The sequence below is a fragment of the Brachionichthys hirsutus genome, chromosome 8 (assembly GCF_040956055.1).
Source record: "Brachionichthys hirsutus isolate HB-005 chromosome 8, CSIRO-AGI_Bhir_v1, whole genome shotgun sequence".
In the NCBI taxonomy this organism is placed as follows: Eukaryota; Metazoa; Chordata; class Actinopteri; order Lophiiformes; family Brachionichthyidae; genus Brachionichthys; species Brachionichthys hirsutus.
In genome coordinates, this window is record NC_090904.1 from 12,005,903 (window position 1) to 12,024,451 (window position 18,549).

At 44.9% G+C, this 18,549-nt stretch overlaps 2 protein-coding genes across 2 annotated transcripts; one reads left to right on the forward strand and one right to left on the reverse strand.

The window, feature by feature from the left end:
* The first annotated feature begins 9,134 nt into the window (after positions 1-9,134).
* Positions 9,135-10,695, forward strand: LOC137898133 (E3 SUMO-protein ligase ZBED1-like). The gene is made up of 2 exons (XM_068742131.1): positions 9,135-9,874; positions 10,044-10,695. Exons 1-2 carry the CDS (start codon positions 9,135-9,137, stop codon positions 10,693-10,695), a joined length of 1,392 nt encoding a protein of 463 aa, XP_068598232.1.
* Positions 10,696-11,295: 600 nt separating this feature from the next.
* cxxc1b (CXXC finger protein 1b) lies at positions 11,296-16,387 on the reverse strand. The gene is made up of 14 exons (XM_068742546.1): positions 16,283-16,387; positions 15,492-15,607; positions 15,203-15,303; positions 14,967-15,103; positions 14,570-14,725; positions 14,318-14,464; positions 14,079-14,186; positions 13,815-13,993; positions 12,943-13,150; positions 12,487-12,597; positions 12,332-12,381; positions 12,153-12,249; positions 11,863-12,015; positions 11,296-11,695 (listed from the first exon to the last, which is right to left on the reverse strand). Exons 1-14 carry the CDS (start codon positions 16,286-16,288, stop codon positions 11,549-11,551), a joined length of 1,716 nt encoding a protein of 571 aa, XP_068598647.1. The 5' UTR covers positions 16,289-16,387; the 3' UTR covers positions 11,296-11,548.
* Between the last annotated feature and the right edge of the window lie 2,162 nt (positions 16,388-18,549).

Genomic DNA, 18,549 nt, shown 5'->3' on the forward strand with positions numbered 1-18,549 from the left:
ACGCACGGATAACATTGTCCGACAATCAAGTCACTCGAGGGAAACTTATTTAGCCGGACCAGCTAACAAACACGTACGTCTCAGTGCTAACATTGTAACAAACATTTACGTAGATACATGACGTTTCAATTTTTGGGCTTAAAAGACCAACTAGAAAGAGAGCCGTTCGCTATCTCGCCATTTCAGGCTATCTTGCTTGAATTATTGATTACCGGCAGTAAACTTATAGCTAACATTGTCTGCTAGCTAGCCTTAATTTTGCATCAGCGACACTAGCTCATCGCATTTGCTAGAAGAGTTCCGATTTGCGGATACATGCCAAACATTTAATGCGTGAATTATCTTTATACCACAAATACCACCAGTGCGCTGTAAACATGACTTACACGCGTACAGTATTATAACATTGGGTTTGTTTTTGATAAACACTAGCTAAAAATAGCTGTAAACCCCGACCACCGTTAGCTTCAGCTTCCCGGTGTTGGCTGTCTTTCTTCAGAATAGTGCATCGATACCCGCTTATAAATCCAACAAGACTTACACACCTGTAATGATATGTCATTCTGGATGCTTGACTTGACTTGAATTAGCACCACTTCGCTCTTCGATGGAGGAACTTGCGCAGTTAGCTCCCACGCAGCTAGCACGAGGGGGAAGGAGCATCGAACCAAAGCAGAGCGAGAGAGACACAGCGAATGAGCTGCTTGGCGGAGTGAGTGAGTGAGCAGAATTATACTGTCATTTTCCATAAAACAATAACAGACACTATAATGTGTGATAAAATATCATAAACGTGGTACACGTAAAACAAATAATCATAAATGTACTTAAATGTAATGCGCGACCGGACATCCGGTGACAAGACACAACAGCGAGTGACGTGTCGGTCTGAGAGCGGGCTCTTTGAAGTGAACTACGGGAGCCGTGTTGTTGTTTTTTCTCTCTCTCGCGCGCGCTTTTTTTCTCTTCAAGTCGCACGTGATTGGTCAATATGTGTTTGCGTTGCGTAGATCGGGGGAGGGGCGGGGGCTAACACTCGCAGCAGCAGCAGCAGCAGCAGCAGCAGCAGGCCACGAAGAGACCACCGAGCAGGGGGGACCGACAGTCTACATAAGACCTCTGCGTGCGGGGCTGGACGCGCACACGCACCGCTGACCGTGGTTCTTTTTAGATTATAATCTAATAACAACATGATCAGGTCGGTGTAACGCCTTTATAACCCGGCTAAAACACCAAGCCATCCTGCCCCTTGACTTCCAGAAACACGACGACTCCTTGTATTTCCATCACGTTCAGGCGATATCCACTATTGTTAAAATGATAACATGATTTCTGCCTGTCGTTAATTCCTTATCATTAACGCTGAGGAATGCCGAGGTTATCTGGGGATTAATTTACACAAGATATGTGCGGACCCGGAGGAGGAGCATCAGGAATTATTTTAGCTAAATGCTAATATTGGCTTGCTAGAATGCTCGCGTTAATGTAGCACTACGAGTATTTATAAATACTTAAAGGACTTTAAAGTTACATGAGGGTCTGAACAAAAAGTTTATACCTCTCTATTTAATAGATGTTGAAACAAATTTTGAAATGGAGAGAAAAAAAAGTGCTTTTTTTTCTTTTGTCAGTATATTTCTTTTGTTTTGGACACCACAACAAAAAACAGAAGAAGAAGAAAAGTCCTCAGGAGTTACCGCAGGTGTCAAATGACGCATCAACACAGACGTGGTCCTGAAGCAACGAACCCTCCTCTCGTCTCTTGTCTCTCGTCCCTTGTCTCTCGTCCCTCGTGTCTCTTCCCTCATCTGTTGTCCCTCGTCTCTCGTCTCTCGTCCCTTGTCTCTCGTCCCTCGTCTCTCATCCCTCGTCTCTCGTCTCTCCTCCCTCATCTGTCGTCTCTTGTCCCTCGTCTCTCATCCCTCGTCTCTCGTCTCTCCTCCCTCATCTGTCGTCCTTTGTCCCTCGTCTCTCGTCTCTCGTCCCTCGTCCCTCGTCTCTCAGGATACTGAAACTGCGGGTGAGGAACGCCGTGGCGTGCTTTGAAGTCGTCTGGAACGCCCCGGGTGAGTTTGTCATGGATTTGGTTTTCCTGCCTGCAGAGGGCAATAGCAGCACTAGAACCCCCCCCCCCCCAGCCACTCAGCAGCTAGCTGCAGCATCGCTAATGCAGCGTGCCCAACCAATCAGAAGACGGCAGTGGTTCAGGGATATTCTGTCTCATTTGTCTTCTGATTGAATCTGATTGAAACAGAGAGGAAGCCGAAGCGGAACCAGGAGAAGCCGCTCGTCCAGCGAGGACAGCGACGCAGACACCGCACACACCTGTCCCCTGCATCAACCAGGTAACGCACACACCTGTCCCCTGCATCAACCAGGTAACGCACACACCTGTCCCCTGCATCAACCAGGTAACGCACACACCTGTCCCCCGCATCAACCAGGTAACGCACACACCTGTCCCCTGCATCAACCAGGTAACGCACACACCTGTCCCCTGCATCAACCAGGTAACGCACACACCTGTCCCCTGCATCAACCAGGTAACGCACACACCTGTCCCCTGCATCAACCAGGTAACGCACACGCCTGTCCCCTGCATCAACCAGGTAACGCACACACCTGTCCCCTGCATCAACCAGGTAACGCACACACCTGTCCCCTGCGTCAACCAGGTAACGCACACACCTGTCCCCTGCGTCAACCAGGTAACGCACACACGGGTCCCCTGCATCAACCAGGTAACGCACACACCTGTCCCCTGCATCAACCAGGTAACGCACACACCTGTCCCCTGGCAGCAGGGCGGAGCTTCTGCATTGTGATGCGTTTAGCCGTTAGCAGTTATTTCACTGTGTTTCGATGTGAATCCTGTTTTTCAGGTGACGGTCGTCTGCATCGTCTTCCGCAGACGGTCACCCGCAGTGACCAGAGCAGCGCCCTCCGCAGGTTGGAGGTGGTGTTTGCTCCCCATCAGGCTCGGGACGGGCGTGACGCCGCCGTCTGGAGGGAGGGGGTCCGAGGAGTCACAGACTCTGGGGCGTAGACTGTATGCAAGCACGCCCATGAATATATATATATACATGTATATATTTATACACACATGTATATAATAGACTGTGTTGGAACTGAATCAGGTAAAAGTGTGCAGACACAAGTTTTCATGTTTAATAAATTAATCATTCCTTTGTCATGTCATTTTGATTGATTCTAATTTAAATTATGATTTTTTCTGCTGCTCTGCGATCAATTGTTTCTATTGGTTAAAACGATGCTCTCGTTCAGGCGGGTTCCAATCGAAGAAGAAGAATCTCTTTGGCTGAAATTTGTTCTCTGCCTTTATCCAATCCTCCAAGGGAACGGCAGGCTAGCATCGCTCGGCCCTACGATGAGATCTGGGCCCGCCGAGCCACCGTACTGCCTATAAAATGCCCCCTCAGAGCTTCCTCCAACCTTCACCTGGTGAAGATCTGGCCCCTCCGAGCTTCAGCGGCTCCCAACGCCTCACGATTGAGTCACGGCTCCGACTGAAGGCCTCCTTAAATGATCGTGGCTTTTGCCGCCGGGCGTCTGCTGCTCCAGCAACAAGCAAAGTTGCTGAAGAGAGAAGCTCATGAGGAAGCTCAGACGTCTTCATGAATAAAGATAAGGGGAGCAGCGCTGTTCTTGATTTCAGCTCCGTTTGCTCCCCGAGGAACGTAAAGGTGATCATTTACTAAGATGTAGAGTTCAGGTAAACGTAGTACAACGTTTTATCAAAGGATCTTTTTAATAATTGCATGAAAGTTTTTTCTGGATAATGTAAGCAAAATTACAAGATGGCGTCCCCCCCCATCTTGATCACGTCAACGCATCCGAGTAACGTTCAGCATCATAACCAGGGACGGACAGATGGAAAGTAGCCTTTGGCTAATTCTGCCATATTTACATTTTAAACGTTTCTGATTCTGATATTTTATATACGAGTGTCTGAGAACTGCGATGACTTGTGGGAAAAAGAGTTTGAAGGATGAGAGCATTGAATGCGACAGAAACTAGTTGTGATGAGAATCATGAGAGTTTGTGCAGCCCGAACAAATCTCGGCCCAAGCTTTGTGTTTAAGAAGCGAATTCTCTCTTTCATTCACCGCGTTGTCACGCAATGATCGGAGGAATATAATCTTACCAAACTTTATATTGTAACAGTTCTCGTTTCAGCGTCCGGCGGACGCTACAATATTATGCACTTGCAATAGCTATTAAACAAGTATTACACCACCAATATCTAATAATCGCTTCTGTCGTTCGCGTTCACGTTTTTTTGTGTCGTGATTTCCACATTCTTGTTTTTTAATCGGGGTTCTTGGTCTCGATGCGCCGAAGCCGTTTCGAACCCTTCCCTGCTCGTTAACGAAGCTGATCAGCTGTTGATCAGTGTTTTGAGTCCGGCTCTTTTCCCGGAGGTCGTCGGCTCCTCCTCCATTCGCAAAGAAGCTCTCAAAAGACGTTTTTTATTTATTTTATTTTCGCTAGTTCGCGGTCTGTTTTTAGTAACGTCACCGTAACCGCGTAAAGTATAATAAAAATTCACAGGCGAATGTTACGGTGGAGTACATCCGGTCGTTTTTCAAAATAAAACATCTTTTTGACGCTATTTATTTATTTATTTATTCATTAAAGTTAACACATTTACCATTAAGACAAACACTTCCGCACTAAACTATCACGTGACACGTATGGACCAATCACCAAAGCTCATTTTTAAAGCCATGGCGCTTTCATCTCAATGTCTGTGGAGGTTAATTTCAGAGCTTTGATGTTTAACTGCCCTGCCTATATAAAGCCCAGCCCAGGCAGTCAGAACCTCATTGCGTTATGATTGCTGGTGGTGTGTGGAGCTTGGTGTCGTGTTTGGAGATTGGTTGAGTGTTTGGAGCTTGGTATAGTGTTTTTGGATATTGGTATATCGTTTTTTGGTTTGGTTTGTATACAGACCTAACCCAAATGCAGCAGGCGATTTTCAACGCCATGGCCGATGGCCCGGATCCACACGGTAATTTGCACCATTAGCTCATTTTTGTATTTTACAAACTTCAGACGATTGACTCTGATCCTGTTTCTGTAGTTGGAGATAACCGGGTGACCAAGCGATGGAAATCCCCGGGTCTTCTGCGGTGGCTGCGGCAGCGGTTGCACCGGCAGAAATACAAGATCTCTCCCGCGGCTGAGCCCATCTCAGAGGTGAGATAATCGATCATTTAGTTGTCTTGTGTGTTTTATTTATTTATTTACTTATTAATTTATTTGATAGGGACAGTGCAGGTTAATGAACATCTTACAGACGCATCTAATAGACGTAATATGCCGGATTTTAGCAAAAATGCTAGTTTACATCTGCAAACATGGAATGACATTGGTTTTCTATCAAAGACCTTTAACGATTCTTGATAGAGTGATTCTATGATTTTGCCTGTATTTACACCTGCCAGCGACCAACATGTAATGCAATATTCAATGTGTGAGAAAATCATTGATTGCAGAAACATTCTAGCAGCCCCAAGTAATTTACTCAGATTTTGCCAGTTTATTTTTGCTTCCACAATGATATCTATAAAGAATTTTGCTTTAGCCTTTCACAGACTTTGAGTTATTTTATTTCTTAAACATGTACATTTTTGTCTTTCTGTAGTGAGACCAGTTTTAAATGATATTTTAAGTTGTGGTCCATTATTTTCCTGCGTTCATTGTTTAACCAAGGCAATGAATTCATTTATGTTATTGCAGCATCCGGCTCAGCTCGCCGAAATCCCGGCTGAGCCCGATTACACCCTGGCTGAGCTCGCCCAGATCCCGGCTGAGCCAGATCACGCCCCAGCTAAGCTCGCCGAAATCCCGGCTGAGCCAGATCACACCCCGGCTGAGCTCGCCCAAATCCCGGCTGAGCTCGCCCAAACCCCGGCTGAGCTCGCCCAAACCCCGGCTGAGCTCGCCCAAACCCCGGTTGAGCCCGATGACACCCCGGCTCCCATCTCAGAGGTGAGATAATCGATAATTTAGTTGTCTTGTGTGTTTTATTTATTTATTTACTTATTAATTTATTTGATAGGGACAGTGCATGTTAATGAACATCTTACAGACGCATCTAATAGACGTAATATGCCGGATTTTAGCAAAAATGCTAATTTACATCTGCAAACATGGAATGACATTGGTTTTCTATTAAAGACCTTTAAAGATTCTTTATAGAGTGATTCTATGATTTTGCATGTATTTACACCTGCCAGCGACCAACATGTAATGCAATATTCAATGTGTGAGAAAATCATTGATTGCAGAAACATTCTAGCAGCCCCAAGTGTTATGAAAGGTTGTATTTGCTTAAAATTGTTCAGGTTGAATTTCACTGTATTCTTATTCTTTCAATGTGGCTCTTGAGAGATAGTGTGGAATCAAGTGTCACTCCGAGGTACTTGAATTCAGAGACAATTTGTAGTTCCTGTCCTCCCAAAAATACACCTGAATGTTTGATGTCCAGAGGTTGCTTTGAGAACATCATACAAACAGTCTAACGTTTTAAGTTGTGGTCCATTATTTTCCTGCATTCATCGTTTAACCAAGGCAATGAATTCCTTTATGTTATTGCAGCATCCGGCTCAGCTCGCTGAAACCCCAGCTGAGCTCGCAGAGTCCCCGGCTGAGCATGCAGCGACTCTGGCAACTCCCTCACGGCAGACACCGCCTAAAAAACCTCCGCGGATATTCGCCGACCCTTCCCCTGTGATCCCTCGGCCGATACTCCAGATCCCTCCCATGGAGTTCCCTCCGCCGATATACCGGCTCCCTCCCGAGACGCACCTTTTATTTCCGCGGATGTTTCGGATGTTCCCCTTCCCTTTGGTGGAGGTCCCTGCGGGGAGAGCCACGCTCCCTCCCGTAGAGACTCTGGCTCAGCCCGCTGACCCCCCGGCTGAGCCCGATGACACCCCGGCTCCCATCCCAGAGGTGAGATAATCGATAATTTAGTTGTCTTGTGTTTTTTATTGATTTATTTACTTATTAATTTAGCTGGAAGTAAGAATAGACGGTGCAAACATTTCTGTCTTCTCCCTGACTGAGTTAAACTTATTAGCTAGGACAGTTGGACTATTTACCATTGCATTGTTAATTTTAAGATCAATACATTTGTTTGAGTCTTTAATGTCTTTGCCAAGTAATTTATTCAGATTTTGCCAGTTTATTTTTGCATTCCCCTTTGCTTCCACAATGATATCCATAAAGAATTTTGCTTTAGCCTTTCACAGACTTTGAGTTACTTTATTTCTTAAACATGTAACTGTTTGTCTTTCTGTAGTGAGACCAGTTTTAAATGATTTTTTAAGTTGTGGTCCATTATTTTCCTGCGTTCATCGTTTAACCAAGGCAATGAATTAATTTATGTTATTGCAGCATCCGGCTCAGCTCGCTAAAACCCCAGCTGAGTCTGACGACACCCCAGCTGAGTCCGCGGAGTCCCCGGCTGAGCGTGCAGCGACTCTGGCTCCCTCACGGCAGACACCGCCTAAAAAACCTCCGCGGATATTCGCCTACCCTTCCTCGGTGATCCCTCGGCCGGTATGCCCGCTCCCTTCCAGGGAGCTCCCTCCCATGGAGTTCCCGCCGCCGATATACCAGCTCCCTCCCGAGACGCACCTTTTATTTCCGCGGATGTTTCGGATGTTCCCCTTCCCTTTGGTGGAGGTCCCTGCGGGGAGAGCCACGCTCCCTCCCGTAGAGGCTCTGGCTCAGCCCGCTGACCCCCCGGCTGAGCCCGATGCCACCCCGGCTCCCATCCCAGAGGTGAGATAATTGATCATTCAGTTTTCTTGTGTTTTTTATGTTATTGCAGCTCCGGTGCCCCTCCCCCCTTCAGGGTTTTATGAATAAACATGTGTTTTTCTCCTCCTTCTCCAGCCGGCGTTGAATCAAGCAGCGACTCCGGCTCCCCGGCGTTGGTGGCGGCGACGGTGGTGGCGAGCAAAACGCCCTCACTTCTAGACGGGAGATCAGTGAAGAAACGAGTCGGGAGACATAACACAGCCGAATCACAACCTCCCAACTCGCCAGAACAATCCACCGACTCTGCGAAGATAAATTAACTCCACCAGTATTTTTAGAAAACAGATTTTCAATGTCGCTGTAATACCAACAGCTGCATTATGTGTTTAAAATATAGTAAAATAAAATATAGATTTTATACAGCAAAGCTTTTAAGACGCATGGCTGTGCATGTGTGTTCCCCTGTGTTTGCTCACTCAACCGGCCCTGCAGGTTGAGTGAGCAAATGTAAATGACATTTTGTCCCAAGTTATGTATTGTAAATTATGTATATATTTTGAAATAAAGTGCTTTTCTTTTGGTCAGTATATTTCTTTTGTTTTGGCCACCACAACAAAAAAACAGAAGAAGAAGAAAAGTCCTCAGGAGTTACTGCAGGTGTCAAATGACGCATCAACAACACCGGCCTGGCATGGGGTTCGAACTCGCCTCGTTGATTCTCTGTTTTGACCGGAGGCGTAGCTCCGCCCACTGAGACTAGCCCAGCCAATGAGGCTCCTTTCTGATCTGTTTCATTGTACTGAGCCAGCGGCCATGCGCAAATGGCTCCAGACCGAGGGAGGCAGAGAAAGAGAGCCAGGGGGCAACAAGAAGAGACAACGTCCATGCGTTAGAAAGGTAAAGTAAAGAAAATGAGTGACACCCGGAAAAGAAGCAAAATCTGGGACCATTTCAGTTTTATTGAGAATACGAAGGCAGAGTGTAGCGTCTGCAAGAAAAGAATATCGTATCGAGGCGGCTCCACAAACAACCTGCACAGGCACCTGAGAACTGTCCACCCATCAGTGCAATGGGAGGTTAAAACACAGCCAGATGAGTTCGATATGAATGAAGGTGCCAGCGTGTCTACTGCAGGATCTAGAGCACCATGCAGTACGCCACCACAACCACCTAAACCTCCGACCCAGGGCTCCATGAGACCGTTTCTGCAGAAGTCTGTGACCCCAGCAAGATGGAACCCAATCGACGAAGTATTGGCAAAAATGATTGCGCTTAATTTCCAACCATTTTCCATTGTGGACGATAAAGGATTCAGGGAGTTTAGTCACGCACTCAATCCAATGTATGCCATTCCAAGCAGGAAAAGACTCTCCCAAGAAATCATCCCAGGCCTGTATGACCGAGAGCGTGCGTCACTGCAAGAGAGGGTGAAAAAAGCCACAGCAGTCTGCCTGACGACGGACGGCTGGACGTCCCAAACCGCCACGACCTTCTTGTCGGTTTCCTGTCACTTTATTGAGAACTATAAAATGGTGTCCTGTCTTCTGGATTGTTTTGAGTTCAGCGACGGACACGCGTCTGAGAACTTGGCAGAAGAGCTGCTCAGAGTGGCCAAAGAGTGGGACGTGGGGGACAAAGTGGTTTGCTGCGTTACCGACGACGCGGCTAACGTAACGAAAGCAGTTAAAACCCTGAACTGGGCCCACCAACCGTGTCTGGCGCACACGATTTACCTGGTTGTAAGAGATGCTTTGGAGGTGATGAAGCCAGCTGTGGACAAAGTGAAGGCGATAGTGGATTTTTTCCACAGGAGCACAACAGCCACACGCAAGCTCCGATCTACCCAGCAACAGATGGGCATGCCCGAGCTGAAGCTTGAACGAGAATGCATCACAAGGTGGAACTCCACGTTTCATATGCTAAAACGGATTCTGGAGTCCAAGGAGGCGGTCGTCTCGACCCTGGCTGTTCTCTTTGCACCGGTCGACCCTCTGAGCCAAGAGGAATGGGAGGTTCTGCAGGAGGCCTGCGCTGTTCTGGAGCTGTTTGAGCAGGTCACTGTGGAGATCAGTGCAGACAGGCAAGTGTGCAAAGTAGTAGTAGTAGTAGTAGTAGTAGTAGTAGTAGTAGTAGTAGTTGCATTACTGGAATGAAAAGCAGATCGGACACGATCCTAAATCGTGTCCGATTATGATGCCGGATTTAAAAATACAATCATCATTTTGAAACTTGTTTCCTCTTTTTTCCAGCCACGTCACAGCCTCCAAAATGTTAATCCTGTGCAACGGTGTGCAGAGACGGACAGCCGAGCACCAAACCAGAGTGGCTACGGGAACAGCCAAAGAGCTGGTGGATGCTCTCTGCGCATCCCTGGACAGGAAGTTCCACAGAATGGAACATACCGCCCTTCTCCTTGAAACCGCCATTCTCGATCCAAGATTCAAGACGCTGGTCTTTAATGACGACAGGGCGGTGGATGAAGCTCTTCAGAGAATAACTGCAGCAGCAGCAGCGAGATCCAGCCAACCGACGCCACCGCCAGGGGACGAAGCGGGAGAACGAACGGTTGAAGCATCTGACGTTTGGGCGTTCTTTGAAGAACGAGTAAGTCGAGATGCCACCAGAAGGAATCCCGCAGCAAACGCAACACTGGAGGTGAGGTCCTACATTGACGAGCCCCTTTGCCAGAGAAGTGCAGACCCACTGAGCTGGTGGGAGACCAAGGCTTCGATTTACCCACGCCTTACCCAGGTGACGATGCGGAGACTGTGCATCGTGGCAACATCGGTCCCCCCCGAGATAATCTTCTCCAAAGCAGGGCAGATAAATAGTGAGAGGAGAAATCGGATCAGCTCCTCGAAGCTGAGGCAGTTGGTGTTTCTAAACGCCAACCTTAAGTAAAGATCTGGGTGCTCAATTTTGTTCTTTTTGTGCTGCATATTTAACATTTCTGATTTTATTGTGTTGTGGTTTGAAGCGTTTCGTGTTCTTTCACTTTAAATGTGTTTAAAAGGAAAAAGCAGAAAATGGAAATAGTTGTTTTTTGTATTTTATAAAAAGAAAATGTTTTACATTTTATGTGGAGTGAATCAATAAAAGCATATTTATAGAACATATTTCATTTTGTGCATAATTTTATGCTGTTAATAAATTAATTAAAGCAACAAAACAACCTGAAGAACCGCTTGGGAGCAAAAAGAGCCGGGATTCCCATCACTAGGAGGAGGAATGTGATTTTCGTTCCGGTCATGGAACACTGGCCCAACTCTACACCCTCCATCGGGTGCTCGACGGTTCGTAGGAGTTCGCCCAAACAATCTACATATTTCTGTGGATTTGGAGGCGTTTGACCACGTCCCTCGTATCTTGTGGATTTCATCTCTGCTTCTGGTGGACGCTGGAGAGATGATGTCGCTAGGCTGGCCTGGGAATCAATAGTAGCCATTGTTTATAGGAAAAAAAAATTTTTTTTAATGAGCCAACAAATAACAGCCACACACCTACCGTGGAACAAAAGCAAGGTTTATTCATGGGGATCAAACAACACATTTCTATAAACAGCATTTCATCTATCAGTCAGGAAAATATACCCCTTTCCATATTAAAGTTAATAATCATACAAATATTTTTAAATATTTATCTACGGTTAGAACATTGTTTGCCATGAAAAAAGTAAATATCGCACAGCAAATTAAAAACCACACTCAAATCTCACGTCATGGACAGATCGGAACGCCGGTGCGGACGAGACCAACTACCTGTCCTTGTTGCTACGGAGATCTGTCGTCAGCGGGTCATGCTGAATAGTTTGGTGCAACATGAGAGCGAGCAGGCCAGCCCTGTTGGTCATAGCTGTCCGAACGTTCCGCTCCTGCTCAAACAGCTCATCCAATTTGTACCACTGCACGTGAAGGGGAAGAAAAACGATTTCACAAACAGGACAGTTACTCATGTGTTTAAAACGTAAGAAGACATTTCTATCAAAAGATTTGAAGTAAGGGCGATCAAGAGAAGATCGTCCAATAACTAAATGTCCTTTAAAACCAACCGTAATGAGGCGGGGCTTACCACTCGCACTCGTTCCAAGTCCACCTCTGCTCTCCTGAGCTTTTCCCAGTTGTAATGTTTGTTGCATTTCCTTTTGGAGACCCTGCAGAATTCTCCTGTCAGCTCAAACACATTTTTCACCAGTGGACAGCCGCACACCTCATCCACAGGGATCTAGTCACCGAACAACAGAAAACAGAAGTACAACTGACCACCCACAGATGCATGTTGCTAGCATCAAGTACGACAGAAGAAAACTTAAAAGCCTTTCACGGATACCGTATTGGTTCCACATAATAAAAATGACTGACCTTAGGATCTCTGGAGTGTTCTGGACACAGAACTTGAAGCCTCTTGCAATACGTTTTGCTTTGGGGATTGTACACATCGCAGAAAAGTCTGGTTGCTCTATGAAAGAAAAAAAACGCAGTTAGAAACTTAACTGAGCCTGGAAAAATTACGATTAAAAAAATATATTTTTCCCCCTCACCCTTCTATTCTTGTAGGATACATGGAACCAAAGGAAGTCTGGCTCTCATACTGTGAGATAAACAAAGATTAAGAATAAAAAAGCCATTTCTTTTGTTTGCGTTTAGCAGTTAATTGTTAGTGATGCTTACGAGCAGAAGTGTACGTAATAATCACCTTCGCATAGCATCTCTCCATGTGTCTCAAAGCCACTTTAGGATTGATGGGATGACTGCAAGACACACAGAAAATCTGCAAGTCGGTGTCCTCGCTATCGCCGTCATTCACCTGCCAGCAGAAACAGAGCATTTTAAAAAAAAGGAATATTGTTCTTCGGTAGCTCCAAATAAACAAAAAGGTTAGCCCCATTGTTTCCTTTTAAAAAAAAGGAAGCAAATCTAAAAAAAAGTTGAAAGACAATTTTATAAAACTCATACAACCCCACAGACCAAAATACAAGTCCGTAAATGCAGCCCAGTAAGCAACGAGCGGAGGCTGATAAATGTCTCCTGCTATTTATAATAACAATAATTAAGTGTAATGTAAAAATGTAACGTTTCAGGAACGGAATCGCTGCCATTGATGATTATTTCTCCAATTATTAATAATGGCATTCAGCACAGCTCTGCTCACCTCTTCATCCTGCAGTACGGCCTGCTGCTTCGCTTTGGCGATGATGGTTTCCAGTTCGTGGAAGCGTCGCTCCATCTCCGTGAGCCGCAGCCGCGCATTCTGCTGCTCCCGGCGGATGCGCTCCAGGTGCTTCTTACCGTGCTCCTCGGCGATGCAGGGACTCTGCTGCCACTGCTGGATCCGCTGAGGGAGGATCTCGTAGATCCGGCTGTGGATCATCCTCGACAGATTAATTACTTAAATAATCGATGACTGCAGCCCCCCCCCCCCTCCCCCGTCCATATATATTCACTCAAAATTAGCTTTGAATGAACTTGCCTTCAGTATTTTGGGCTCTTCATGTTTTCTGCTTCAGTTGTATAATTGATGATTACACAGATCAGATAAGAGCTAGCATCCATAAAACTTGTTGGTGGAATATTTAGTTATATTTGTCTTATATCGCTGAAATCTCATAGGGAAACGCAAAAGAAAAGATGCCTCTTAATAAACTTTATGCAGACGATGTTGCTTATTACATTTTATTTGTAAAAAACAAACATTAATTATTTGTATGTTCTCCCCGTGTCCGCGTGGGTTTTCTCCGGTTCTGTCTCCAAAAGAATAGCGATTTAGGTGAATCGATTATTCTAAATTGTCCGTAGCGTTTGAGTGTGTGCGCGAATGATTGTCCGTCTCCGTGTGGCCCCAGCGAAGCGTCCAACATGTACCCCGCGTTTCGCCCATAGCAAGCTGGGATAGGCTCCGGCAACTCCCGCGACAAAGCGGAAGAAAACGGATGGATGTTGGTCTCCGTTCTAAGCAGACACCAGGCATACGGTATGGATGCTAACAGAAGTGCACTGACCCGGGAAAAGAGTAAAAGGTCTTACTTGGCAGCCAACTTCATTCCACAGTCCTCAGAGCAGTACTTGGAGTTGGCTCTTGCTGCTTGAACACAGTTTGGCCCCAGACACTGGCGCTGCCCCGTGCTATCTCGGAGCTCGCCCTTCTCGCTGTATCTGCTCCTGTCTTTGTGCTTCTGCTTCTGTTTATGGCGTCGCGCCTCCTTCTGGATTGTTAAAAACGAAAGCACGTCAGCGCCCGGCGGCACCCTCAACGGATAATTATCGTTTCTACACGGAAACGAATCGTACTTTTTTATCAAACTTCTTCTCTCGCCTCTTCACGTGTTTCACCTTCACGGCTTTCTTGCGCGTGACGGGACTGAAATACGGCTCGTCGTCCTCATCGCTACCCCACGCCTGCGTGACAAGGGAACGAACAAACGGCGCACACTTGTCCTGATCAAACCTTTTAGTTGCGACTGAGAGCATCTAAAATGAGCCCTCGTTCCTTTTTATATACGAAGCTATGGTGTCACGTGTTGTACTACCATATTGCTGGCAAGTCCTGCTGCACTGTACTGCTGGTAGAGCTCTGCCTCGCTGTCATCGTCTTCAGAGTATCGTCTCCTTCGGTGGTAGGACATGTCCCTCCTGTCACGTGGAGAGAATTCCTCGTCCTTCACACGCAGCATTTTCTGTTTAATAAAACGCACAGGACAGAATGGGTAAATAATTAGTTTCTGGGGATTCACAGCTGTCACATTATATTTAAACAGATCAATAACAATGAGCTGGCTTACCCTGGCTCGAACCTCGCATTGCCGAAACCTGCATTTCTGTCGGATTTTGTTGGGGCCTCCAAACTTCTTCATGTCCTTGCAGAAGTCACATTGAGCACAGTCCACTGTCCTTCTGCAGGGCTCACATTCCCCACACATGCGGACGGAACGCTTTATCTGAGACAACAAAGAGGAGCGCTACGGTACGCAAACAATCTTTTGATGTGGCTCATTGTCAGCAGCTTCTGCATCTGTAGCTCATTCAACATCTGGCTCATACTTTCAATTCACCGAGCATTGAGCGAACAAGAGTAAACACAATTTATTGAAATACAATTACAATCTACCTCTAATTTCTCGGAAAGTAATTATTCTGATATTCGCCAAAAAATAAAATATTTACATCAAAGTTTCTTGCCTTCGACCCACGCCGCCTCTCACTCCTGTAGTCTGGAGTACTCGGGGTGCTGTACTGTTTATCAGTTCTGTCAGAGTCGGGCTCCTTCTCCCGGGTTTTCTTTGATCTGTACTTTATTTCCAGTAAAGGGTTATTATCTGTTGGCAGTGAAAAGAGCACAAAATGTCTTTGGTGCTCTGGATTTGTGAAATGCTTATTAACCCTTTAGCGTGGCAGTAGAGAAATGCTTCCATCACCTCTGCATCTCATGCAGTACCATTCACGGATTGCCTTTGCAGTCTTCTCCGTGATGTAAATGCAGTGGCCGTGGAACCACTCGTTACAATTATCACAGCCGCTGCGAGGGAGAGAGAAATAAGTTCAAGGTGCATGACCAGCCGCAGAAATTCAATCTTTCAAACTACTGAAGATGTTCACTGAACTCTAATTTTACTTCAGTCTAATTCCACTGCACGGCCGGATCCCCCAGTTTCCTTCGGGATAAACAAAGTAGCCTCGATTTGATTTCTGATGTTTTGAACTTACATCATGAAGCAGTTGATGTCTGGTTTACGACAGATACAGTACAGTGGTGCGTTCTCCCCATCCACACTGCTGGTCTCGGGCCCTGGCGGATGGTCAACGTCAGACATTTCACTGTCCTGGAAAGTGGACGAGAACAACACTTAGCGTTAAAGGTAATGGCTTTTTTTTTTATTTGTCTCTCTGAAACAGCTTAGAGAACAGTCCTCAACAGTTACACATTTTAGTTTGTGGTTGACTTCAGCAGTAGCAGCACCGTCTGCTGGGTATTGAAAATAGGTACAAGTACCCTGAGATGAGAGTTTTCCTATCACATAGAAGTAACTTAAAACACAGACATTTAATGACGTACTATGAGTTACTAGCCTGCTATATCACATTGGGCTGGAAAAACTTGGAGAAACTAAGAGAAAAGACAAACGGAAAATATTGCAAGACTTCCAGATAACCGGAAGTCAAAGCAACAGACAAACACTTCGACAAAGGAGCAGCTAATCTATTTACAACAACAAAAGCCTAGCTAGCTCTTAGCTCCCATAGCCATTGGTCTTGAATCTTAATCTTCGGCAACGTCTCCATCTGACTCACGTAGCTTTTCCACGTGAACGGAGGTTAATGAAGTAAGACTAATATCTACAAGTATTCTGCATATATGTGACTTATTGTAAAGTATACTTTAAGCAAACATAACTCGCGTCTCGGCGTGCTTGTCATGTCGGCTGTAGAGCTACGGAAGTGCAACCTACGGTATGTCCGATAGTCAGTCCGATCTCAGATTTCACAAATAAACTTACCATCATATGAAGGAGGGAGAGACTTCAGTCGTTCCGAAAATACACAACACGCACCATTAAAATAAGTGTCGTGGAAAGGGTAACAGCGAGAATATTACGTCTTCTTCTTCTTCTTTTTCTTCTTCTTCGTTTTTGCGTTTTTACGTAGGGGCATTACCGCCCCCTACTGATCCGGGGTGCGACTGTTTGGGTCGCTTAATGGAAACACACACATCAAAGATGACAGTTAATTATAGTCTGTTTTTAGCAACAGCGTCGTCCGCTTGTTAGCGAGTCAGCTAACTTACTTAATGGGAATTAATTTTGCCGTATAAAACCATGCGAGTGGAAAATGTGATGACGTGTTTCCGTTTCCGTTTCCGTGTTCAGGCCAACACGCCGGGAGAGCTGGGTGAGGGTCGCCGCTCGCCCAACTGTGGACGGTGGTCCTCGTTCAAGTGAATCGTTCTTCATCCCGTTTACAACACTCTTCATCACTATGACCCATCTGTGCAAATGACTGTGATTCAGAAAATATAATAAACAGTGTTAACTCTCATCTTTCAGCCGATCACGTGTTTCTTGTCAGAAATAATCGACTAATAATTTTTTTCTGGATTTTTTTTTTAAACTGTTTAATTTGTATTTGTTTCCATACACTCTCATTAAAATTGCTCAGAAAAGAAAAATGTTTTGTTTTTTTATGTGTAAACTTACAGCACTTTATATGGGCCTGATGTTTTGTTTTATTTTCTAATTATTTGGAGATTGACAACAGAACACAGCAATATATTCCCCTTGGTGGTCGAAACTAAATGTTGCAGGCTGCATTTCGGACTAGTCGCAAATACAGCAGAGGACTGCATCTGTTGAAGTCTTCAGGACCCCTTCTGTGCTAATCTCTGCTTTTGGGGTTGGCCATTTCATCTCTGTGTTGATGACTGAGTTTATGTGGGAGAATGTCAAGAAATTATCTTGATTATTTTTTATTGTGAATGAAAATGGAAAATTGGTTGTTTACCACGTAAATCGATATTCTCATTGTTATTTGGACTAAATGTTTCAAATAGTGCAAAATTATATGTAGAATTGAATTAAATTACATAGAAATTATAGGTTTGATTTGACGATTCAAATAACACTTAGTCGAAGTACTACAAATAACACCAGATAGTGAAATTTAAATTATAATTAATATCCGTAGAACGCTTACTGTTCTTGTTTTCAAATAGAACACACACACACACACACACACACACACAGAGAGAGAGAGAGGGGGAGAGACAGACTGACAGATGCAGTGGGTTCATCTCTGCTGAGGACAGTTCACTGAAGGATGTGCTTTTCATTCAAGCTGCATTTTGGATCTCATACTACAAAAGTGTTAATGTATTCATGAAACGTGAGTACTTTAAGTTTCTTACTAAATTATCTTGTAGCCAGACCTCGTAGAATTTTCTATATCCATGAAGTATTTGAGACATTTATTAGATTGATTTAATTCAAGTTTATTGAATGAAAATAATGTGATTCATTCATATTGGTCAAATTATATATTACACTATAATAATAAATAATCAAGAGATAAATGTGTTTCCTCTGGTCTACTTGCAAAAAAAATACATAAGTGTTACTTGAAGACATGAATTATTTATTAGGAGCAAAATCAAGATCTTATCTTATACAGCAGCCAGGATATATGACGTTCAGCTACAGGATAGAAGTTTCCAAAACGGTGATAAATAATAGATTAACCTCTCGGCCATTTCCAATGTGGCCACTCATCATTAACAGCTATGAAACCACTTCAACCACAAATCTGACTGATCTGTGTTGTGTGCAGAGAATGTTTCATTTAGCGTAAAGAAACCATGAATTTATTTTAAAGCTGTACAAATGATCTGATGGGGAATCTCAGTTTTATTTAGAGAATTGGTTCTATGCCGTTCTTATGTTGTTTGTCCGTCAGGTTCTCAAGAGATAAAAAGATGGAAGATGGAAATGGCAGCAAACCAGCGCTCCTTCACTCGATATCCACTGATTCCATCACAGGTCAAACAGGTTTGTTTTAAGATGAGTAACTAATGAGCTGCAGCTGCTTGGAGAGGATCAACGTTTTCCCCTCCTCCCCGTCTTACAGGGTCATTGGGAGAAGTTACCAGTTGCACAGAGCGGAGCCCCACTGAGAACACAGAACTCTTTTTAGCCGACATCTCTGTGAATGATTTACCTTGTGAAATAGGTAACCGAAACTATGGCTATTTAAATGATCGGCTCTGTAAAACGGT

Bases quoted from the DNA above. Each gene is read 5' to 3' on its own strand.
- LOC137898133 (XM_068742131.1), top strand. From the start codon at position 9,135: ATGTATGCCATTCCAAGCAGGAAAAGACTCTCCCAAGAAATCATCCCA. The intron at 9,875-10,043 runs GCAAGTGTGCAA...TCTTTTTTCCAG, and splicing joins GTGGAGATCAGTGCAGACAG to CCACGTCACAGCCTCCAAAA.
- cxxc1b (XM_068742546.1), bottom strand. The intron at 14,465-14,569 runs GTAAGCCAGCTC...TTTATTAAACAG, and splicing joins AATGCGAGGTTCGAGCCAGG to AAAATGCTGCGTGTGAAGGA. The intron at 12,382-12,486 runs GTGATTATTACG...TTTATCTCACAG, and splicing joins TGGAGAGATGCTATGCGAAG to TATGAGAGCCAGACTTCCTT.